Source organism: Argopecten irradians, chromosome 11, assembly GCF_041381155.1.
Source record: "Argopecten irradians isolate NY chromosome 11, Ai_NY, whole genome shotgun sequence".
In the NCBI taxonomy this organism is placed as follows: domain Eukaryota; kingdom Metazoa; phylum Mollusca; class Bivalvia; order Pectinida; family Pectinidae; genus Argopecten; species Argopecten irradians.
In genome coordinates, this window is record NC_091144.1 from 27,759,067 (window position 1) to 27,785,982 (window position 26,916).

Consider the following 26,916-nt stretch of genomic DNA (forward strand, 5'->3'; position numbering starts at 1 on the left):
ATCAACAGTGAATTGTATTTTTCTCACATGGATTTGGTACCTTGAAATGACCTAATTAATTTGTATCCTATTGACTTTCTCAATCTGAATCATATAAAAGCATAATCTGATAATTTAGAAAAGTTTTTTCCACACTCTTTACTCTAATATACATGATGATGCAGTCATGTGTTATACTTTAAAAATTATATTTGATATTTATCATCAATAATAACAAGTAATATTCCGAAGTCATTACTTTCTTATTGTTCTAGATATGATCAGAAGTACTGCTGAATATTGAGACATACGATTAGGCCTATATATGAAATTCAAATAAAATAGAAATCTACATACAAAATACAACTCTTGTGTAATGCAGCTCTACTGTAAATCTCTGCTATCATATAACTAATTAGATATATATGAGGAGTGAGGACATTTGGAGAACTTTATGCCTAGGCCCTAAAAAAGGGGTGATGCAATATATAAGCCTAGGCAGAAACCTTACGATTCAGGCCACCGGTATTGTACTGATCAGCTGGTAACTGGTATGCCTACTTCACCTGTTGATGTCGGTAGATTAAACTCATCCGCAATACCATGCAATCCACGAATATAGGTAACTCAAAATTAAATATAAACTCAATGATTCCTTTTGTTATATCACATATCGACACACAGTGGAGTTATAGTCATAAAATAGATAGAGTTATCTCACGACAACAACTCACTACAGATATCGACAGGTCTAGCAAGGAGTGTACTGAATCGTGTAACTGTCAACTGAAAAATCAAATTAAAACAGCAATCCGGAATAACTTTAAAACTCACCGTGGTGTAATCCTTTAGAACAAGACAAAATCTGACCACCTTCCATTCACATATATCTTGGAAAACAACTTCTCTCAGCATTACTCCCCACTATAAGAGACCTCTCCTGATATGTACGAGTACAAAAACACACCGGTCCATACCCGTGTCAAGGTCGTTCATAATTTTCAGGCCAGCCAAGGGTTACCCAATCAGAGAAGGGCTTCCACAAGTTTTAGACCAATCAAAACGGATCGTTCTTGTGATCATGTGATCGACTGCTCGACAAGTGGAAATCCCCTCGTGAAGGTCGAGCCATCACACATGTGTACAAATAGGCTTTGTGCAACTGACAGAGGCATGTCGGGCGGAACATGTCCATCTAGGCCTATTGTTTGTTGTGCCATGGACGTTGTGGCTTTGTCAATCAATTCTTATAGAAAGAGAATATAGTTCATGACTTGTATTGAAGTAAATATGACTATAACGCGTACGGGCTTCGGCTGCTTGGAAAATATATATTTAACAGTAGGTCTATTTGACAAACTTGAAAATTTCCAATTAACATGGAGTTATAAATATAATGGGCCTATTTAATTTTTTTTATCAAATCTATGATTACATAAATGTAGATGACAGCAGTAATTATCTAATAATACTAGAAAAATGCATGATATTTGTTATATTTACGGGTCGGGTCGAAATGTCAATATTTGAGATAACTAGGACCCAGGTTCATCAACAGTAATTAACTTTAGGAAATCCGATTTATAGTCTTAACTTAATAATATAAGAAAGCATTCGAAAAATTAACATCTTTATTTGTTTTTAAATCTCCTTAATTTCTCTGATACTTTCTTATGAAAAATATTTCCCCTAAATTGAGGAATGCTGATGAAACTGGGCCCAGAAACGCGAAACATACATTTTATTTGTGTTAATTCAAGTAAAGGGCATATTAATTAGCATATATAAATAATTCGTATATATAACTGAATTTTTAATTACCATTTAAAGAGCAAATTATACAATTTAAATGACTAAGGTTGTCGAAATAATACTACATGTGAAAAACATATTTTCCCCGATAACAGTACATAAATTGTAAATATTACATATATGCACTAATGCATCAAAAGTTGTTTTTCAGTCTAAATGTCCTCAACATGAATTCATATATCGTACCTGGGAAAACATCGCGAAAAATCAAGAGTTTCTTGTAATGCCCATTTCCGCTACACATTTCGGTGTAATGATTCTTGAAATATCTGGCATTAAATACAGTGTACAATTAACACATAGGTAATTTAGATTTAGAAGTCGCTTATACATCATTGTTTCTAGTATTTTCCAAAGAATTATATATCTGAATCAGGGATATTTATATATCTCCGATTACTGTTTATTGGATAGTAATTAATTAAAGCATTTTGTTTATCAAGTAATTTTAGAGAAAATTAAGAGAATAATGATATAAAGGTCACATGCATTTTGTTTTAACAGAAATATATGTAATGTGTTATTTTTTCTGGTTTTTTAAAAAAAAATCATGGCAGATCCCTGGTCACATATAGTATATACATGTATATAGTATTATCAAGATGGCTGTCAGATTTTCTTTTTATCCTGCAAGTGGCCGTTCATGTACAATTAGCTAGACATATAAATTATATTACAGTATATAAGTACATGTATATAAAATTATATATATTATATACATACATTTATGATGTGATAATAATCAAGGACGTAGATGACTTGTAATAATTATACAAAGTGTATTCCCCGCTCGTGTATCACCTTTGTAACTGTACATGTTTAGTAAGTAATGTTTTGTAAGAACATCAATTTTAGCACTGGTGACAAGTCTAAATGACACGGTGTTATTTTGTCTCGAAATTAACATAATCAGCAGAACTGAAGTAACTGAGGACGCTCGATTAACCAGGACACGTGAAACCAGAACATGTGTTCACCGATCATAAGCGTTTCGTCACTATTTCATGTGTATATATACCACTGCGCACCTATTTGTATAACATACACATACACCAATCGTACTAGTCAGCTGTTATATATAGGTCTCAGCTGACATATTTTTAAAAAAAAAGACGCTGCTGATGGAAATCTTACATTATATTTAGAGAAATTTTAAAATAGGAGGAAGAATTTTCCATGTTTGTCTATAGTTTGTTAATTAATGACAACTTCTTTAAATTTTCGCATATATTTGATCTAGTAATCTTGTGTTAAGTGTGCAAGAGAATAAAAAATATGCTGCTATTTTCAGGACAATTAAAAATAAAAGTTAAGATGGAAACATAAAACTCAACCCCAACAACGCGCGAAGCACATACTTAGTATGATTAGATAATATTCCTTTAGCTCTCAAACGTCAGTATTTTTCGATATTTGACATGTTACATTTATGTACATGTATGAATTCATACTTTGTGGCCAAGGTCGAGTTCAAGTGTAACCCGTAGCCATCGATTGTTAAATTGGATTGGTAATATGAAAAAAGACGCTAAATCGCGCCGACGAATTGAAATTTTCATCAATTAAACAGTCGCAAATGAATTCGTATCTTTCTTCAGTAACAAAGTTACTTACTTTACACATTTGAAAAGTTTAAACTTCTTATTTTAGTTCAATATAATGCAAAAAGGAAATATTTAAGGATATATTTATTATGTTATAGTAAATACAACACAAAAATCTAAGTGTACTCTTAATAAATCGAGATACAAGTATAACACAAAAATCTGAATTCACTCTAGTCTAAATAAATGAAGCGGTTTATGATGAAAGTACACTATATCTCCATAGCATGAAATATAATTTTCAAATTAATCCTTATAATTACAGCTTATCTTTTCCAATTTTGAATTTAATTTGGAACACCATTAGATTCGCCCAAGATTCGCTCAAATCACATCGTTGAAAATGAAGTGTCACTTGTTGGGATGTATTGATTATTCATTCGTCTTTGCTAATGTATAATGTACAACTCTTGTTATATTATCTCAGTCTATTGGAAGCGAAGAATTACAAACGGCGACTCATATATCGACTGAAAAAAGTAAAATTTTCAGCCATTGATACATGCAAAATTAAATATATTTTAACATGCAAAAACAATAAAAGACGTTGTCAGTCGAAACGATGAAATACTAAAGCCGACGATAACGTCAATGACGTCATTAAGAAAGGGAAACATCTCCACCTTGCCAACCTCCACCAACAACGATTTAATTATTATTAGTCATTCCTGCCATACTATTTTGTAGGTTTCGTACATTTACAATTTAAATTTGGCATGACTGTTTTTAACAGTTTGACTGACTTTATTTTTTTATAATGATATGAAATACGATATACAGAAACAATAAAGATGTAAATGTATTTCGTTTATTTCAGAAAAAAACATGAATGATAATAAAGTTTTATGACATAATCAGCCCTCGTGTCCTGATATCAGCCCTGGGTTATTTCTGGCTGATCTTGACCTTCTGTCTGATAAGGGGTGTGATATCAAAATGGTCATGTACTAATTTCTATAAATCGAATTGATAGGATAAAACATTATACCATAGTGATAAAGATCCAACAGATACACACAGAAAAGATAGTAACGAATAAAGAAATCAACAGAATCCAGACTCCACTGGGCACTGGTCATCTCCTCGGACCACGCGCAAATGATTCCAAGATATTTCCTTCATCCCGTGGAAATCTGATAAACGTTTCCCGGGCGATGTTCTTATATTGTGATATTTGTATTTATATTGAATCTGTAAATCCAGCTACAAAAGCCAACAGAGGACCTTATCAGGAGGCAACATGGCGGAGAATAAGGCGGATACTAAATATATTAGCTCTGCTATCGATCCCTAACGGAGTCATTGTGTTGGAAGAGAAATCATATTGAAACTCCTAAAGGTTTGGAGAACGTTGCGGAAAACTGGATGGCGAGTTCATTTTTTTTCCACTTTACGGGAACATTTGGGATACAATTTTTTATGGAATTACCTTCCTTGCAGATAGGTTTTCCTTGTGACGTAATTATTTTTTGAGTTTTGAGTAAAAATCACGTCGTTTTCTCTGAAAAGTATGACGTTACACTCGTTAACAGATGACGTCACAATCAATACCTACCCGCAAGGCAGATAACTCTGTAATGTGCAAATATAGATGCGTTTACGTGTGTTTCACCCCCAAATAACGCCTCATGTCCTTTTTTACAGAAGCAACGGAATTTGATACCTATAAATTTATTTCTAGTAAAAGTGAACTTTCATATTTTCAAAGATGAGGGTTCTGGTGATTTTCAACAGATTTACCTTATTTTTACGGATAAACGAATAGGCTGACTATGTACTGACATAACGGGTATTTGCAATAAACGTTGTGATCATAAAATTATATTTGATAAATTTATTGTCCCAAAATTATCTGTTTACATATTACAAACTACTGAACAATCCTTAAGGAGTGTCAAGACACCTTATATAGGCGGAAACCGTCACTTCCGCATCACCCACTTCCGGTATCACCACTTCGAAACCGCATCCGATTTGAGCGGCGGGATCAACGCTAGCGTCATTGTGATTGATATATTTAACAAATTTTATCCAACATCATGCTACCCAGCTGATATAATGTTATTCATGATGACTGAAGATATACTTGGGGGATATTCTATGACTAACATCCTGTTAGCAAAGTGTAATAGATCAATATAGATTTACAATAGCTGCGTGGAACGTTCAGAAAATAATAATGATAAAAAAACAACACATGTAGTAAAATAAATATACCAAAGAATGACTTTTTTCATCGGTAGGATTTGGTTGAATTATGGCGATACAAGTTACAATAACCTCGACCCCAACATAGTAAATATACTTAAAAGGTGAAGTATCGGTATAGTACGCTTTAATATCAATTTGAAGTCCTTACAAGCTATATACCATGTAAGTTATTCACTGCAAGTTTCTCCCGAGCATTGGAAACAAAAACTTTGATGGACTGCGTTTTCTCCCTATTTAGGAGACTTTTGCATTGAGCATACATTAGAGGCAAGAGAATTGTACAAAAACATGTTGCATAATACATTTATTAAATGAGTTTTAAAGCAAGAACTACACTGAACATAAATAAGAATTCTTTCCATCATTTCTGAATGCCAGTGCGCTCAAAGGTATGGTTGAGTCCCAAGGTTAGAAATTGACATGCTTTGATTCATTTCACGAATACCAAAATTGCTCAGCAGCAAGCTGGAACATCATTTCAATAACGATAAAGGTAGCCAGATGCAATATTGTATCTCTAAAGACTTTTAAACAGAATATGATGTCGTTTTTAGACCGACAAACAAAGTAGGCTGGGTACCTATATTTATCATGGATGATTACTATAAACTCAAAAATAAAAGAATTTTATTTAAAGATGCTTAAATGATATTCATCATTTGAACAATAATTGGTGTTTAATTGTGTATATATATGTTTAATCAACACAAAAAACATTATAAGATAATTTATTTTGCCTTTGTTGCATACGTAATCAGTACTTTAATCCATATAGGATATAGTGCCACGGATTTTTTTCGGGATGCAATTAATTATTTTTCATATCTTTAACTTTAGATAAAAGCAGAAGCTTAAACTTTTCAATGGTGGTAATGGTGTAAATTAAGTAACTTTTGTAACTGAAGAAAAACGCTAAATCGTCCATTCCTGTTTTTGAAAGTGAAAAAATACCATTTGTCAGCGGTGAAGCATCTTTAATAAATCAGCCCATCAATTAAAACATTTAAGTAGTCCTTTGTGTGCTAGAAGGCTACCTTATTTGAGTCTTTGGCTGAACAACTAACGTCCATGTATAAACCTTACAAGGACAGTTTTAGGTCCAAAAATTGATAACCTCTCAAAATGTTTTTCGTTTTTTACTTGTTCGCATATTTAGCATACATTACTTAACACTTTACATGTATTGACTGAAGGCCAGTTACAAGTAAATCGGTAAGTCAAAGGCTTAATTTCGCTTAATTTGCCTATATGCTGCATGTACATATAACATCAATGGTTACAGTCAAGGTCAACGGAGAAATGAATTCAAAGTCATAATATCTGTGATTTACTATAACTCATTGATTGCTTTGGACAATACCCTCTGATGACAACAACAACGGCAATGGCACAAGAAGAGACGATTAATTGGGAGAATTAAACATTTTGATATCTGCTGCATTTTCTTTTAACTTTATCTAATATTATTTGTGTTAAGTTAAAGTAATTGTGATATATGTATTGATGCACCGATGATCGGCTTAGTGACATTCCGCTGTATATACATATTTCTACCGGTACGTGATAAAACTTTACCAATACATACCATGCCAAAATTGTATTGTCCATCAGCACAAGATCGTTCATGTGGATAAAGAATTTCATCAGTTCTAAATATCTGATTTAAATTTAAGTCAACTTGCACATGTCCAAAGATGCTTTGAATGATTCTCAAAAGTAACATAAAATCACAAAAGTTTTATCCGTCATTACTTCCAAATCGAACAATTCTTGCTTATCCAATGTCTTCTATCACTTCTATCACTGTTTGTAGTACCCGCTTCCGGTTTAAGGAAAACTACGAAGAGTGTAGTTGTACAATAAATTGGGCGAAGCAGCCATTTTGAATGTCTCCAATGGCTCAAGTCAACGACGGTTCTCACAGAAACATGACAGGAATTGTGCACCGGAATCTCTTGCACTCTGTGAGATTTTGATTTGTGCGGCGAGAAATTGGCCCAGTGCCATTTTACCTGCATAGCATCACACTACTGAGACAGAATTACGTCATTTGTTTGATCACACGAAACACGATATTGCGCCAAAGTACATGTATTGATGTAGGAGAAGCGGAAGTGGATGATGTGCACGAAGTGTCGCCGAGGACAGATAAAAAGTCATTAATTCTAAAAGTTTTACTGCTCAAAATGTCAAGACAAACGTATTCAAGGTACACCGAACCAGGTATCTTTTCGCAATTCCAAGACCTTTTACCACTTCCGGTTAACGAAACACCTTAGTACTGATGCTAAGTACCTTACCATCCAATTCTATCTAAGCGCAGTTATTAATACGCGTTTCCGAAGTAAAAGTTAAACGCATTCTAGATCTATTGTTTTTCACACTTTTGAAAACAAATATTGAGATTTCTGAAAAATTAAGACCTGTGATTACTAAATAAAGGGTATCTATAGACATGTCATCCTCGACATACCAGTGGTTGCTATCACTGTTGTTATATCCACTATAGCAACCCATGGAATAAAGAGGATGTAGACATGTGTACAAATACAGTACCCTAAAAGGAAATACACAAGACATTCATTTGTCATTAAGTCAGACTAAACAAATGACAGAACGTTGTAATTCTTTTAAATCCACAGGTTTTCCCCCTAACAGTTTTACATGATCAATTCTCCAATCAAGTTATCGCAGACGTACCTGTTACTAGGTGCATCTCCCAACAAAACCAGCTGGGTTTGCGAATTCGTTTCACTCAATAACAGTCACGTAATCATACGAGGTTTTGCATATTGACAAAAGGCCTTCCAATACACAGTGAACGCTCATTTGGAGCGGACACAGTAGGGAGAGATGAGTCAGCGCATTTCCCTATATACATCATTAGCTGCTGACAAAATAAAATCGAACACGTATATATATATATATATATAAGTTGTGCGACGGAATACATCACCCGACCACATATCGATATTCATAAAAGCATGTACTCGGTTACGTCTCTATCGATTGACCGTCACCTAACGTGGACCAGAGAACCAACATGAGCTGAAGGGTCGTATGCAGGACACGACCTCCTGGGAGTATTGCGTGATACCAAAGCAGTTATTTTGATAAAGACCTACACGAACACATCAACTGTAAGATGTAATAGACCCGTTCTGTTACCAGTACAATAAAGAAAGTGCCCGGTCCCACAGGTGCATACAGAAGGAGAATGTTGATTATCGTTCAAAGTGTGTCATAAAGGTGATGAAATACAAGCATGCCTAGGGGAACATGTGCCTAATTACGATTCGTCAAACTCGAAGGGTTGGGCACTTCGTTGAAACAAGGGATTATAATTATCATTATTAAACTCATCGCTGACATTTCTCTTCCTGTTGAAAATTCCGTACGGTTGCATGAGTTGAGAGTATCTAATTTAAGCTAGAAGCTAATTACCGAACGCAGATTTTTGGTTTTTTGATTATGGAGTAGTGGTTTTTTTCATGCAATGGAACAATAAAAACGATTCAGATTGAAATAAGTCAATGGAAAAATTGTCATTTACACACACACAAAGAAATAAGATTGTAAACGATAATACGAATTGGAGTAAAATAATTGAATTGATGTAGCTTTATAATCAAATTATAACAAACCTTTTTGCACAAGAAAATGAAGTCTAAGCATTGAAAATAGCAACGGTATTCAATGGAATGCAATAGAGAAATATGCAGGTTCATTGGTAGATCATGATAACAGAACAAAAAACGTTTTAATGTTAAACTAATCAAGAAAGGTAGTGTGGTATTCTTCGGAAGCTCATATCAATGCAATAGTTACAAATAAAAATGGGGAAGGCCAGACCGGAATGTTTGGTGTCATCGTTTATTTTGAATATTTAAAATGTAATAGGTCTTTTCGCCAATGAGTTTTTATTAAGTTAGTTTATTACCCGACAAACTAATACTGAAGCCAATCGTCGACAAAGTCCGTCCTGCGGGTCGTGTCGAAGTTATAATCCACATATTGATAGTTTGGGGACCTTTCAAAGGCCGTTTTCATCGCTTTTGAGGAGCAATTCAAACAAAAACACAAACATCTTTCACAACAATTAGTTCTGTTGAAGATTAACACAACATTCGTTGTTGATGCTGTACATAAATTGCGCATGGTCCTACCAGTGTCCTAACTTGGTTGTTATAGTGAAAGTGATGGGCAGTAAATCGCCCATTGTGTTGCTGTCATTCTCGCGTCATTGATGTTCGCATTATTCGTCTTTTATTTCAAGGTTGCACTGAACGTGGGTCAATATTGACATCTCAATTCTCTCTTTATTTATTCCCTAAAATTGTAGCCTTATGATTTTACTAGTGTTGTAAAATAAAGAAATTTTTGGTACGACTTACTGTAATAATTATATATGTGAAACGTTTTCCTGGATATATTTCGCTTTATATTTTGGTTGTTTGGGTTTACAGTAACGTGCTGTCAACAGCCAGGGTCATGTAAGGATGGACCTCCCATGTTTGTCGGTGTGGCATGCGATGTGAGATATTTGGTTAATTCAGAACAACATTTTGTAAAATCATAAACGGAAACGCATAATGGAAATAATAATTCTTACTTCGACGCGCTTCTTTTGCGTGTCCACGTTCAGAATAAGTCCCTAAATACCATATAAACCTTAAATTCCTATTACATATTAAGTAAAACGGTGCTAAACAAAGGTTTTTATAAATAATAATAAAATGACATTATATCATTGCTTCTTGGGCAGTAATTATGGCATAAAATTTCGTTGATTATGTTGTATTTATCACAATCTGAATTTAAAATTGATCATTTGTGGAACCTGCAAAGGAAATCAATCGGCTGTGCACATCCTACAAAGTTCAAATCAGAAGTGAATCGTTGTGTTAAACCCTAACTATAGTTGGGAGTAGGGTTAATCATATTTCAGTATAGTACTTAACAAATATTTTTTTATCGCTTTTTTCACAACTTCTCAAACATGTTCCAAAGCCGTTACTGATGGTGTATCTCGATAATAGTCTCGTTACGTATATAAATCGTTTGTTTTGAACTGACAGGGAGACTGTGTGTATGTGTCTAACAATTAGGAGTAAACATCGCCAACCTTTTTTTAATATCACAGAACTTAGAGGGACCGGAACAAACAAGTTGGATGATATTTTATGATCTTGTTCACAGTAGTGTTGCATTTTTATTTTTAATTACTATTTTTTAAAATTTTGTTTAATACTTAAATCAGTTTAGCTTCAATCATGCATGAGTAAGAATTCATTTATTTTATGTTGTCATTCATGTCATCAAAACCTTATTTATTGTTTCTCTGCATGTGCTTCAGTAACAAAGATTAACTATAATAAGACACTTTTTCTAAATGAACAATGTATACCTAGACATGATTGAAAAGCCTACGGTACCGACTGCAGCGAGCTCTTCGAATTTGTTTATATAATTTTAACAACTCAACGATAAGACTGGTGCATTTCAGAGAAATGAATAGCACTTTATCCCATATCCATTCAGTAAAAGAAATCTAGATTAATAGATGCTGAATTCTTCTCGCACTAAAAGACGATTTATTTAACCTCACATTTGTAAAAAGTCCCCAAGCTGGGTATCTATTACGATCATAGCTTTAACTGAAGAAACAGAAAGTAAAAATTAAACGCACATACAGATTGCTTCATGAAATAAACTAGCGAAATTTTTTGCTCTTCAAGAAAAGGTATTTTCTTCGACTATTTTGTACTGTGAAATGCCCTTTAGAAGGAGGCGTAATTTAAATTCCGAGCTCATAAAACAATGAATAATTTCTCGCTCATTAAAGTACAGAAGTTAGGGATAATGTTGTTAGTGGCGATAAAAGGGTATATATGAAATGGTTGTTGATAGGTGTCTAATGCTGGCGGCATGTACTCCAAGCCACTGTTCTGGGTTAAACTTAACGGATTATTAAAATTCAGCTATGGCAATATAAAACCCCCAATTAACGTATCATCGTTAAACCGTCGTAAAGTATTTGATCGCTTAAAGGCCAAACAGCTATGTTATTTATTCTTAATTTTCGTTAGAATAATTGGTTATTTTTTTCTACAGATGAAAAAACCTTTGAAAATGGCAATTTTTTTTATTTGTACATGAATTGAACTACAAGAAAAAAAAAAATGTAAAGTTATTGGTTTTGTTTTTCCCAATTTTAAAATTGAAGTTTGCAAACGTTTAAGCAAGATGTAACTGAGCAGTATAGCTTTTTATAGGTCTTAGATTCACATTTTTTTCAATTATTAAGTCCCTTGTAAAAGTGTGGCTTCACGTTTTTGTAAGTTCGATGTAAATCATGGTCTGGATTCTAGATGACATTAAAAACCTTAGCTAACAGACAACAATCTGGTCTAACCATTTATATGTCGTTGCTGCCATGAGATCGAAGCAGTGAGTATCATTCATAAGTCTCTAAAAATATTAGTACCCTATGCTGCTTTGCACACAAAGCACAAAGGGGTGGGGTCGAACTGGTTTGCCCTTGACCATTGTCCAGTGTAATAGTGGACCCGGTGGGGTATCCATTTTGTTATACTTTAAATTGCGTCAGTGAGATAGCACTATGAAAAGAGGTAGGAGCCGCCAATGCAAACTTTTTTTCGCTGACCAAGTCATTTTTCTGCTTGTAGTCCCATTTTGCTGGTAAGACATAACCCTCCCGTGTGAATATAATTTCCACTCACATTTTTTTTTTTAACTATTTATGGTGTGCCCGTTAGTAAACATTAAAGACATAAAAAAAAATTCATCAGTTGGGCATTATTGCACGCATAGCTTTGCAGGGTACATAATCCTTTTGGAAATTCATAAACCAGATGGCACTGGCCGTACACTTAAATGGACCGTAATTTTATTGGTTGAATATTGTCAACTATTTTCTTTATTGCCGAAACGTGATATTGAATGCGTAATAGATGTAGTACTTTTCCGTTTTTTATCCGAATTCCTCCCAGAATCCAACGGTTCACAGAAAAATGGTCTGGAATTCCGGATTCAGGGTAACGTAAACTTGAAATACATGGAAAGGGAATGCCCAGTGCTGTCGTCAATACAATAGTGGCAAAGTGTAGTGAGTAGGTACTTAAAGTAATAAAACTTCGGACACTCCACCTCGACCATTTACCACACTTAAAGGGTCATACTTCTTCTATTCATGTCTAACGCGAGGTTATACATAATACCATACCTGTATATGTCCATCTGTGCAGGTTTACAATACAAACAAATAGTATTTCTACCGTAAGTTGGTAAATGTCGTCCCTACTTCGTAATATTGTTTCTAGGGTCTTTTATCTTGCAATTGGTAATTTACGAATTGTGTGAAGATGGCTGAATGTTTATGAATTTCTTACTTTGGTATTATTTATACAATAACTGCCTCTAACAATAAGCTGTTATTAGTCAGTTAAAATTGGGACTATATACAGATGATTTCAGGCGCCGACATAGCATACAACACTATTTATCATCAGTACTTCACCCTATATATGGCAGAGTGATCATGATTGTTTCCAAATGCCCATTAATTATTAGAAGTACTTTTTATATTTATCGGCAGCGTATTGGTGACACCTATATATTTTTATTTATCTTTTACGTACATGTTATTATCATTGATTTATGGCACAAAGGGTGGTATTACCGATACATTTGAAGTGGTAGATAGTTTTAATTTCTATTTTCCTTATTCTTCATATCCGACATCATATCTTAAAGAAATGCATCCGATTATCTTGAGATATGCTCTTATTTTCACGCATTGTTCTCATTTTTTTTTTACGGAATCACGATCCAGTTTACGTGTTTGATACACAAAAAGGAGGATTTATTCTCATATTCACATACAATTGTTGGACGTAATAATTTTTAAAGCTTTCTCTGTTATAATCTTGATAGGTAGCATATAACAAATGGAATAATTAATCGAGTTTTTAAAGCGATTAAGCATGTACCCCTTTCTTTTCTTTGGGTTCGATTTTTCGCAGGAGGAAGATACCAATCAAAGGGGGCGGATCTCGTTACCATACAGCGAATACAACTGTACCCGTATCTATTGAAGTAAAATAAGGAATTAAAAACTTATTCAATGGTTGACATAAGTGTAAAGACAGCTAACTTTTGTTTACAGATAAAAATATACTTTTACATCTGCTCCTTATTTTAAATGTAAACTTTAACCAAATCTTTGACGGTGTTAGTTAACAGTTAAGGTTTCATCTTTTCTCCTATTCCTAACGTTATCCCTTAAGCTTGATACGCCTTTCGATTGGGGCGAGGAGTTGAGCATATGCTTTGAGGAAAGATGTTTGGTTATGTTACCTGCTTGGTTCAATGGCAATAGTTAAATAATTCTTCCTAGCATCCACGTTGTCAGTTTTTAAATATGGGCCGTGTAGCGTATGCTCGTGTTACTTTTATGCTGTCAATGGACATCTTTCCAGTGAGTATTAGCACATTAAAATCGTATAACTGTTCCACTATTACAAGGGCGAATATTCCCAAAGCCTCCCAATTTATACAGATATTCCTCACACCTTAACACATACTTTCGAATGGCTTTTATTTTATTGACACAGTCTGTCTATAGAGGACATTTAAACTTAATAAAAAATCAATTAAAAGCTCCAGAGACACAAAATAAAAGAAAGTTGAATAGTACATTTTCCTGGGGGGAGACAAGGTGAAGAATTTAATGTCTTCACAACCTTATTACAAATTCTGATTAAAACTTCTAAGATTGTATTTTTAATTCATGTTTGAAAATTGGATACTATTTTTCTAGTATAAGAAGTGCATTTCACTAATATATGAAGACTGTTAGAAGTTGAATTTTCATCAAAAGAGCATGACCTTAAAATTGCTTTTTGCCGTTAACAGTATGCACGGGGATTTCATTATAATACGTTCTGCTAGCTAAAATAGGGTCCAATCGAATGTACAAAATGCAGGACCCATGTTCATCCTTGATAATTGAATGTATTTGTAAACATTGATATTATTATTAAAATTGTCTTAAAAACATAGACGGCCCTGTAAAATTCAGTCCTAGAAAATGAAGAATACCCTATACATTTTAACATTAAACGCTAGTAATTGGTCGTCTCATGTATGTAACATTAGCCCTTAAAAACATCGGCACTAGGAGTATCTGTTCTGTTTGCCTTAAGACCAGAAGTGTTGTTATAACAAAAATACACTCCGATTGGACAGTCGTGGATTGGTACAACAACATTTGGCTTAACATGTATGTATATAATATTCCTCGAAAAAAGCGTTTTGATAAACCGTATGGAATGCTTTTTTCGAGGTAACCAAAATTTTCGCATATTTGATCTTAAAAAGAGAAAATCCCTTTATAGCGATTTTAGGATGAACTCTATACAATTCATTCATTTATTTATTCCTCCAATGTTGAAGAGTTAACTTATAATATATTATGTGAACATAAAATAGTGAGGAGTATATAGAAGAAACAAAACACATAGTAAATGCGAAGGTTTAATTTACAAGAAAAAAAGAAAGAAATTAAGACTAAGAAATATATATACAATGTGTAAGCATTATGTTCACAGTCAGAGAAAAGTGGAATTGTCAATATAACTGCTGTAACGTAACAATATGTAGAATTAGTTATGGCACAAAATAAAACCCCCCCCCCCCCTTCCCCACAACTCCTAAGTGATAAAATATAACGTAATCCTTACAGAAAATTGACACCAAGGTTCGAAAAGAGAAGGGGTGGGAAGAGGACTGCAAACGCTAGAAAACTATTGCATTAAATTTCACTAATAATAGTCAAGCTTCAGTTGTATTAAAACAAAAGAATCTATGAAATGTTAAATGAGGCCTTGTCAGCAAAAAACAGACAGCATATAACGCGAGAGCAATGTTGTTGAAGGACACCTAGTAGGTTAAATTAGATATGATACACTCTAGACAAAAACTGTACTCTAAGTGATAAAAAATAACGTAAACCTTACAGACTGCTTTAGTAAAAAATTGACCCAAGGTTCGTTTGGCAACTGAACTGAGAGCCCTGCTACTCTGGTAGAATTTTGAGACAATAACATTAGCCGATATAAAGCCTAGTTTGATGCCGTACAGGTGTGCTGATTCGAAAAGACCTTTGAAACCACGATATACGACACAAGACAAACAGATATAACATGATTCTTATTGATAGGTTAAAGCTGAGGCCTGAGTCAGCAAAACACAGACAGTCAAGTATATAAGACAGAATTAATGTTGGTTATCACAAAGAGCGAGAGCTAATGTCGTGTCTGAAGGGACGACCAAGTATGGTGGTAATTTTTGGATCTTCTGCTTTTCTGCTTAGTCTCTATAAACAGGATGAGATGATATATCCAATGATACACTCTGAAAGACACGTCGTGAATAAGAAAAAACAAGATAGTTTTACACTTGTATGTATATATATCTTAGCGAAATAGACGCTTTGACTATACCCCGTATTTGAAGGCTATTTTCTCGGACCAAAATTTCCGCAATTTGATCTAGAAAACGAAAAAAAAATCCTATAATACCGTTTTTTAAATGCTACTCATAATTGTATTAAGTGTAGATTTCATTACAATATTTTTTTTCAATATTTCGCAGTGAGTCAATTTTTTGTGATTCCTAACAATTTTACCACGCGAAAATCGCGAAAATACGGATATACTATACGGTATATGTCAAAACTATCTATAAGGACTACTTAGGATACAGAGTAAAATGGTCTTTATTGCCAGGTGGTTTTTACACACAGGTGGGATAGTGTTAAAAGTGGTATTTTCTGCTCTAGGAAGTGGTCTTATTTGTTACCATTGGTTTTCAGTGGTGGCCGCTAATACATAATATGTAATCACTAAATTTGGTCAGTGAAATGATACAACTATTAGGTAATAAAATTACATTTACTTTTTTAACAAAAATGTGTTATTATCAATTCGTGATTCTTAATCAAAACACACAAACTATTTGATAGGCAAAAATAATCAAATATACTGCAAATGATTTTCAGATTAACCTTGAACCTAGTCTATTACCGCATGTGTTGCCAATTTTGAAAACTATAATATGATTGTTATAAAAAGTAGGTTGTTCTACAATATTTCAATAAAATCCTCACGATTTGTTTTACTTGACTCTCATTTAACTTTTGATTTATATTTTGACTAGTATCGTTCATTAATTGAATAACGCTTGGTTTTCTGGTGTTTCAAGGCTCCATCATCCTTTTTGTATTGTGTTCATAATTGTCACTTTACAAATCTTCTTTAAATTTGATGAATCGCAGTATGTTTTATTGGTGAATGCTGTATTTGTGATGTTTTGCAACAAACATGTTGCCGTTAATTTAGCTATAGCAAATGATATAGATATGAAAAGAGGGAGTTAATTAAGAATAATCACCACAATAATCTGAAACATCATTGCCACGTTAAACCACTAAAGCCTACATTACTGTAGATTTGAAAACATAAGACTCAATCTTCTATTGTTTCATGGCAATTTTCTTAACACATTAAATAGATAAACCCATATGTCATTTTCTAAATACCGTTCTTCGTCCTGCAGAATTAATAGTTGATGATATCTGTTTCTTATCCATTACATTGCATAGGATGCAGTAGAATGTTAATGGACTTTGATCGGTTAAGCTTTAACAAGAAAACAAATTTATTTATTTCCAATGGTCTGGACAGATGGCTCCACATTACGCCAATATTTACATTTTTATCGTGAAAAATTATAGAGCATTTTACACACAAAGAGGATAATATAAAGTTTGCACAATTTGATCATTTGTTACAGTTATTAGATTTGTTCATATTGGACGGTTTTAAACTTTTGGCATTAAGATTTAGAAAGATTTGTAGGATGTTGACCATGAATAACAAAAAACTCAATTACGGTGTTTGCTTCAGCAATTTTGTCAATGATAATTTCGCCATTCTTTCAATTTCCACAGCAGATAAAGGCAGTAATCGTTTTTTTACTAGACCATCCATAAATCTATTTTGTCAATGTGAACAGTAATCCCCGAAGGAAACAAGACATAAATGGACTTTCTTAAACAAAACTCAGTGAAAAACTTCATTTGTGTGACCTATATATTAAAAATATTGACAAAATTGATTTTTTTCTCTTCTAAAAATTCTTAAGACATGGTGGCACCAGATTTATTTCAAGATGTAACATGTTTTGTCTTGCTATGTGAATAGGAGTCTTAGTAATATGGAGAAAAATACTTGCTTTTTCATCAATGATCTAGCGCTTCTTCGCTATCGTAGTAAAACTGTTCACACGAGCAAGTCGAGTTTGTGAAATTTTCAGAATTGAGTTTGTGATTTTTGATGTTTTGTAATCTTTTACATGTATTTTAATGGGCAATTACACAGTTGGCCATCGCCTTAAAGAGATTTGTATTTTTTTTAAATGTGGCTTTTCGCAAATAATTTAAAAATGTGCAATCATCCGATGGACATTGAACAAGATTGTTGGTTGAATGGATTGTACGGCGAGGATTCAAAAGAAAAAAAAATCGATAAAAATTGCGGATATACAATTAATAATTGCCCCTATTCCTTCCTTGTTACACATAAATGCACTTTGTTTTTAGATCTAATAGGCTTTTGTGAACCAGTAGTATATTTTTGGGCTTATACTACGAATATAAGGATTTTCACTTGTACCTAACATTAGAACACAGCAAGGACAAAGATATATTTGTGACTCAGGCCGGAATCAAACTTATAAACCTTATCAATTATAAATTTCCCCGCGGTGGCCGAAGTGGTTAAGATGTACCGACAATATTACCACATGCCCACACCTCTGAGTTCGAATCCCATGTGGGGCAGTTGCCAGGGTACTGACCGCTGGTCTGTGTTTTTTCTCCGGTACTCCGGCATTTCCTCAACCAACAAACCTGGCACGTACACTTAAATGACCATGGCTGTTAATAGGACGTTAAACTAATTAAACCAAAGATTAAACAACATTATATTCTATCTGGTCTGAATGGACAGGTGGCTAGTACACGGATATCAAAAACACGAATAACTTGCAACGACTCGACGGTCAAAAGGGTGTATTGTTTTATAACATATTATTGGGCCGAATTGGTGGTTAAGGTTTGAAGGTCAATAAACTTTACTACCATTAATAATATCTAGTATTAAATTGGATTTAACACAGCTCGTTATGCATTATTTATCTGTTTGTTGTCATACTATTCTGTACGTTTTTGTGTTATAATTGTGTGTGTTGTTACAGCTGCCTGCCGATCTTAGGTAATTATATTCCTTTCTGTAGAAGAAAACAGCTATGATTAAAATGATTCATTCTTGGAAGTTTTTTGACTTGCAGGTGCATCCGGTTGGTGTTTTGGTAGAAGTTATCCATAATACTTATGGTTCACATAACAAACATTATCACAGATGCTCTGCTGGATTCATAACAATTATATTTCAGTATAAGCACTGATTTTCGAAAAAATGTTGTATTCCATTTAACAAAATCGTTATTGTAACTTGATTTTATTATTATTAGTGTTATAACTTTACTTATTGTCTAATTACAAGTACATTTTATTAATATGTTTCTCATTTTAGTCGTCCAACGTGTTACCTAAAATTTTAATGAGTACTTATTATTTGTTTCTCTCAAAGAGAGAGGGGCTTATGCTGTAACTCCGGCGTCAGAGTCGTCGTAGGCGTGAGGAATCCCAGGTTAAGGTTTTGGTGCATGTGTTGAAAAACTGTTATCTGTAAAACTGATATTGATTTCTACAATCAATTTTGGATTATGATTGTTTGTAATTTGATGTGGATAATTTCCATTTAAAGGAGCCAAATGCTGGATGTTGAGAATTTTAAAGAGGCCTAAATGGGCCGAAATAACCAGGCTAAGGTTTTGGTTTAAGCGTTGAAAAAATAATTGTTTGCTTTGGGCATGGCTGTGGCCAATAATTTAAAAGGTAGCCAAATCACTGTTATCCGTCACAAGCGGCATTGATTTCTACAATTATTTAGGACTATATCTCACAGCCATATATTCCCTAACCTGAATTATAGGTCAAGAAATTTTGACCTGAAATTCCACCTGAAATTGTCCAGAATTTCAACATGAATTTTACCAGAAATTGACCTGAATTTGACCTCAGCGAATTTTAATGTGAAATTCAGGGTTCAATTTCTGGGGAAAAATTCAGGTTAGATTGTTAACCTGAAATGGACTTTTCTGCTCCTTACAGGTCATTTTCAGGTCAGGAATTTTAACCTAGAAATTCAGGACATTTTGCAGGTCAATTTTCAGGTTAGGAAATATTGGCTGTGTAAATTGGGTATTGACGAATTTATTGGAAGGGGTAAACTGCTTAATTTTTGAGAATTTTTATGAGGCCCAATGGACTGAAACAGTTTATGTAAGGACATTATTATTTCATAATACTGGTGAATTACGATGAATCGGATTTAAATTAACAAAATTCCAGAGACGGAGTTTGCTGTTCTCAAACAGCCTCTTGTAGTGAATTTTGATCAACAGATGATATGGATCACGTGACAAATGTTCAACATTGCATGAAACAAAAAAAAAAATTACGCTTTACTTTTATACAAGGATGAAAACTTTACAAGCAAATGTGTCCTGATGATTCTCAGGGAAGACGAACATGGTTTTCAGGCAAACCGATCCTTCATCGTCTAGTGGGGTAAAAAGGTTCGTATGACTATCACACCATGTCTGCGAGATAAATCAGTGGTCAATAGACTGAACAGATGGCCATTACGATCGACTGACCAATACAGATGTGGACGTTTGTCGGTGAATAACCTATACAGAGAGTTTGACAGATGACAGGTTGTAATTACAAGCGTTAGGAAATCAGCCTATCATGACTTTTTAACAGTCTATAATTCCGTACTTTAGTGCTCTCCTTGTCTGTATATGTGAGACGTCATCGTCTGGTTTATCGCGAGAGATTAATGGCACAATACCGTACATTAGTCGTTGCCGTGTTGATTTCAATCCTGTCGTCTGAGTGTTTGAGCGTGAAAGTGACCCAAAATGGTACCTTAATTTGCAGACTAATTGTTAAAGCCACTGTACGGGGGATTCGGATTAGTTTTTATTGTTGCTATAAAAGAGGTATAAAGATTAAAAAACAACAAACAACGCTATAAAACTTCTAATTAATACCTTATACGGATAAGGAAATCTAGACTGTGTAGATAAATACAGACCGCAAACCCAGACGTACCAAAGTACAAGATATTGTACTCAAGATTACAGGCATATTCCTATATATCAGGTTTGGAGTATAAAATTTTACTCAAGTACTAAAAATGATCTACTGGGGGAATTTGTTATTAGTATTCCTATGTCAATTTATTCTTCTTTAATTGCACATCGCATAGCTGAATATGCGATACAAAACGTGTTTAATATGTAGTAAATAACGTAAAACACAATAAATTACTTCGGTATCCAGTGCACTTTTGGCTTTCCTTGTTTTGAGGGCACTGAATAACATCCTGTATTAAAAATTGAAGCAGATATTTTTAACATGGTTTGTTGGATTATTATCTCCTTTAAATGTCCGTGATATTTGACCTTATAATTACACATACATAACAAGTGACCTGTTGATTTGGTATTTCCCATTAATGTCCAATCATTTACGGACGAATTCCCGTGTAATGTTTATCTGTGTGTGTGACTTGGGAGACTGCAGAATGCCGAGCCTACTATTTGAAAACTAATACTTTTTGAATAGTGTTATTTTCACTGAAGAATTCGCCAGAGCCACAGAAAAAACACATTCCACACTGTCAAATTTCTGACCATGGGACAAACCAGCCGTCCCACTTCATTTTATACTGAGTGCTTAGCTGACACTACCAATTTTTGATGGTATTGCTCCATCAATGGACAACAATCAGTGCCTTCCCCACATGGACAAGAGATCAATAGCTGGATATTTTATTTTTGTGGAATTAAAAAAGAATGGGAGAGTGATAAAATTAAAAAGGCCGGCTATAAAACCGGCAACCGTCGTTGTGAAGACAATAATTTAATGACCGAAACGTAGAAGGGAATTTAGATTTTTTTTTTTTTTCACTTAATTTGGTTCAAGTTTGCAGGTCTCCTGGTATGCCGTAATATCCTTACCATGGATGTTAATATTTTATAGACGATTTAATATTATTAATCTAATACACAAAACAAAACCATTAATTCTTTCATTTTGTTTGGAAACATACAGATATTTTATAAGATTCATCACGTTAATGAGCATATGTTATTCTTACACTCAGCCTGTCTGGCCCGCATATCGATATATTAAAAAACAAAACCCTAAACATTCATGTCGCAGGACTTGATATTTGAACCTATATTATGATACAAGGTCGTAAGGGTGATAGATTTTATGTAGCTTATTTCAAAGTTTGATGCATCACACTTTAATATGTGCATGCCATGACCTTCACGAAAATATACGATCGTTATGATTTCGCATGTAAATTCATATTTGTCTATGTCATAAGGTGGATTTGATTTTCCTTGTCTGGTTGGAATATTTTATCATACCTCTTTCTTGCAACGACGTTCGGGGCAACTGGATCAGATTGTCTGACCTGTCTGTCTGGGCCTTTTGCTATAATTGTAACTTCAATCTCTATTTGCGCACCTGCTGTCCCTATTGCATGATCGTAAAAGGCGGAGCTAAATTTTAAGATATTATTTATTCTCTTCTTCCTCACTAACTTTCTTTTTCCTTGTTCTTTTCTCCTATGGCCGAGACACATCATGAGTCTATAATAATGCTTAGCGTTCACCTAGGGAGTGGGGTGGGACGACTGGTTCGCCCGTTGTCAGTATTATGTGACTGTGTGGGGTGTGCTTATGTTATAGTGTCTGGCTTGGGTGAGATAGATTTATGGAAAATGGCAAGAAATTCCAGTGAAGTGGCACCATTATTACTTGCAGTCCCTTCCTAAAACACGCACGCACGTACCTTCATACACGCATCACATCGCACACGTGGAAGGTCGTCCTTAAATTACCCTGTCTTCTATTGATAGTGGCGTTAATCTTACAACTAACCAAATTGTCTGTCGTAAAAACACTTTGTCCGGACAAATTTCAATGGACCATGTGCAGATGTTACCCGAAATATATTGGTTGGCGTGTAACTTGATTACTATATACAGGTTTTGTAAAATTAACTAATTACGTTTTGATAATTTGTGGTCCATTGTAATAATATACATATCAATATTTTGACACACTAAATCGACGGCGCGGTAGTCAAGTGGTTAAAATGTCACTGCATGTGACCACAAGCCCTCCACTTCTTGATCGAATTCCCAAGTGAATCAGTTTTCCATGTACTGACTTCCAGTTGCCTCGGCTCCACCATCTAGACCTGGCACTTCCCTAAAATGACCGATGTGATAGGACGATTAACATAATAGTCCAAACCAAAGCCATGCCACATCCGGCAATAACTGTTACATGAAAACGTAAAACGGAACATTTGATTGCCATGTCCTCTTATAATGCGATCAGGTGTATTAGCTATTTGTGTATTTATTATAGTATTCCTGTAGCTAGAAAAAAAAAAAAAAAAATAAAAAAAATAAATAAATAAAACACAAAAAAAGAAGAATACACCCCCTTTAGTCCGCCCCCCCTGCCAAAAAAAGGCAAATATATAGATGTTTATTCCCCAATTTATTTCGTTCCGAAAGTTTTAATCACATTTCATATTTTTGCCCAAACCCCTTACTGAGGTATGATTGCTTAATATTGAAATTTTATCACCAAATTGTGAAATAATATATTCTGATAAATCCGATAACAGCTCCACCTGGTGGATAAGTGTCATGTTGTAATACAGATCATGCCTTTTGGTACTTAAACCCAAACATATCCGATCCGAGTCATGATTTCTATCTGTTCTCTGTTTGCCAATTAAAGTCCATTCGTGTTTGCGTGTTTTGTTACCATTCGGATAAAATTAAGGAACATTCTGCCTAAAGCTTTTCGTGAACTCGTTCTTTCTTTGTTGATATACCTGAATATTGAAATCTAATGTATTCAAAGTGTGAATTATGACAGAAATCAGCGAGAAATTATGTCGAAAGACTGCCGTTTTCAAAAATAGGTTATATGAAAGCTGGTAAAAGCTCACAAATAGTTTTATAAAGTATTTTGTTATAGGTAAAAATCAAGACAAAAATGTTTGAGTTGCTGAATGGTTTTTTCCACATCTTTTAAGTGTTGTATATCAACAGTGACTACTACAACAATATAGGATACGATTCGGTATACACACAGTTTTTGTAAATATTTTAAGAAAAGGTAACGTTATTCAAAGATGGACAAAATAGTAATATATTACGTAGGTTAAAACGTCCAATTAACTACCAGGGTCATTGGAAGATGGATCCCGATAGTGGTGCAATATTTGAATGTCTGTATCATTTTAGATGGGGCTGCAGTTGTATTATGTCGGTGTGCAGTATTAATACCAAAACTGTTGTTACTTTGGTAAAGTACATGCTGCCAAAGACAACATCCAAGCACACCACACCTTCGATCTCAACATAAAACACTCCATGAGTTTTGATCTTGAAGTATTTTATATAGAAAAATAACAACATCGTCCCGAATACTAGTTCAGTCACGACCCTCAAGTACTTGTATTTTTACTGTTTGGCGTTTGGTATCTAAAATTTCATTTCATCAAAAAATTGTTATATATCTTGATAATTCTCATTGATTACAGGTCTTATTTCGCTGTTGAATCACTGCTAGTTTGGAATACGAGAATGCGCTGTAATATAATATTTCTCTCTATTACTTATGCGATTCCTACATCTTACCTTTCTCAGTTTTACCCATCAAACAATCACTGCGTGTTTTGTTTACCGTGTTAGGATAAAGCCGGGGGACAATCTGCCTGAACTTACCCTGAACTTCTTTTTCCCCGTAATTGCTCATCAGCATTTTATTTTTTTTAAATCGAAAAATATAAACTTCCATAAAAGTTTTGTTGCGGAGAGGTCGATTTTATAATATTATTGCAAAAACATTTTTCAGAGAAAGCCGAAACGAGTGCATGTAATACTTCCTATAATTATTTTGCCACTCACCTTTTAATGATTAACCGATAAAGACTATTTAAACTGTTTTGGATATCTGGTGAAAACGCCTCGGGGTTTGATTTAATTTAGCATCCTTCCGTGCTGTTTGGTAAATAGTTGTATTCGTGTTACAATCTATTTTCCCCAACGTAGTTCGTTCCGAATTTACATTTGATTAAACTATTCCTTTAAATAAAAAAGGCGGCATGCAATGGGAAAAACGATTGGATAATAATTCCTCAATATTTTCCAGTGTGGTTTTCGAAAGCAATGAAGCATATCTCTCTGAGACACGAATGAAGTATCCTTACTCTCGGTTCACTATATAAAATGACAGTCGGTATCTGCTCCCCCCCCAAACAAAAACTGTTTGTCAAAGTTTATCAAACGTATGCAACGCCTAGATTTTAATGCACGGAATATTGTCATCCAATGGCTATAAAAGCTTGATCAGGATATCGAGGACCAAAATAAAACCAAACTACATTTTTATACTCGTAATAAAAATTATGGTTATATTATGAGGTCGAACACATCAATACTGCTCGGTATCGAGTACAAACATTGTTGTTTGTATACCAATCGACTATCGAGTACAAAGAATTGGGCAAGTATCAATTGTTGTTTTTAGTCCATACGCTGTCGAGTACAAAGAATGGGGTTGTAATAATTGTTTGTTTTTTTTTTTTTGACAATCCAACGCTATCGTGGTCTTAGGACTTAGGTTTGTATTCAATTTGTTGTATTTTAGTCCTACGCAATCGAGTACAAATAATTGGGTTGAATTAATTGTTGTTTTAGGTCCTACGCTAATCGAGTACAAAGGAATTGGGTGTTGTATTAATTGTTGTATTTTATGTCCAACGCTATCGAGGTGTACAAAGAATTGGGTTGTATTTTATTGTTGTTTTAGTCCAACGCTATCGAGTACAAAAGAATTTGGGTAGTAATCAATTGTTTAATTTTTAGTCCATCGCTGTCGTGTACAATTTATAGGAAGTAACAATTGTTTATTTTTAGTCCAACGCTAGTCGAGTACAACAGAGTAATGGGTAAGTATCAATTGTTTTATTTTAGTCCCATCGCTGTCGAGTACAAAGAAATTGGGTAGTATCATTGTTTATTTCAGTCATCGCTTGTCGAGTTACAAAGAATTGGGTTGTATTAATTGTTGTTTTAGTCAACGCTATCGAGTACTAAGATTGAGTAGTATCAGTTTTTTTTTTTTAAAAACAACGGGGTATCTAGTACGATGATATGGGTTAGTATCAATTGGATTGTTTTTAGGTCCAACTTCATATTTTGTAACTAAGAATTGGGTATATTCATTCTGTCTGTTTTTGTCCATCGTTACCTTAGAACAAAAGAATTGGATGGTATTCCAATGTTGTTTTGTCCCATAGCTTATCGATTACAAAGAATCTAGGTAGTATCAATTGTTTGTTATTTTATGTTTTCCGTTATGCTTCTATATTAACTGTAGTCATCTTTATTAGCTAAAACAGGTCTAAATATTTTGACCTTTTTATGTGGACACATACGGGTTTTTTTATTATGTTTTTCATTTAATACTAATGTCATGCAAATTTTATATTTCTTTTATTTGAGCGGGCAACACTACCATGTCGACACAGTTCATTATGTTATACATACATTGTCAATTAAATCTCACCCTGGAATAGCCATTAAGATCCGGGAAAGTCACTTTGTGGTGTTCGGAGCTTTAATGAAATACTTTCCCTAAAGCTTGTCCCATTCGCATTTTTCATACGCGGTGAGCAGACATCTATATATTTGGTGTTAGCCGTAGGCAATTTCGTTTCAACAGTACGCGACTTGTTTCCAAAATGTCAAGGTTATAAGAGTGACGTGGGGGTTTTCCTCTTTTATTTTGAACACTAGATAGCGATGCGGTTTTTCAGCTTTATGTTGAAAATTATGGAGTTTGCGTTGGTGGTTTTTTAGGGCGAATGTATTGGCCATTCTTGCAATATTAAGATTTAGCAGAAGATATTGTGTGATATCTACATATTTGATATTGTGAGAATTTATTGCCCAAATATGGTTGGAAAATGTGTTAGTCCTCATTG

General features: G+C 34.1%; 1 protein-coding gene across 5 annotated transcripts in view; it reads right to left on the reverse strand.

Annotated features, from left to right (window-relative positions):
* The window catches only part of LOC138335183 (protein phosphatase 1 regulatory subunit 3B-like), a 44,849-nt gene that overhangs the window by 3,850 nt on the left and 14,083 nt on the right, over positions 1–26,916 (reverse strand). The window contains exon 1 of one of the 5 annotated variants that reach the window (XM_069284159.1): positions 8,307–8,419. The exons of 2 other annotated variants lie outside the window; for them this stretch is intronic. In XM_069284159.1, coding sequence (XP_069140260.1) covers positions 8,307–8,322 — 16 coding nt within the window. In that variant the 5' untranslated portion in view covers positions 8,323–8,419. Of the gene's footprint in view, positions 1–813; positions 987–7,191; positions 7,865–8,306; positions 8,420–26,916 lie in introns of those variants that run through there. 2 more of the 5 variants (XM_069284161.1, XM_069284158.1) reach the window with 2 other exon arrangements.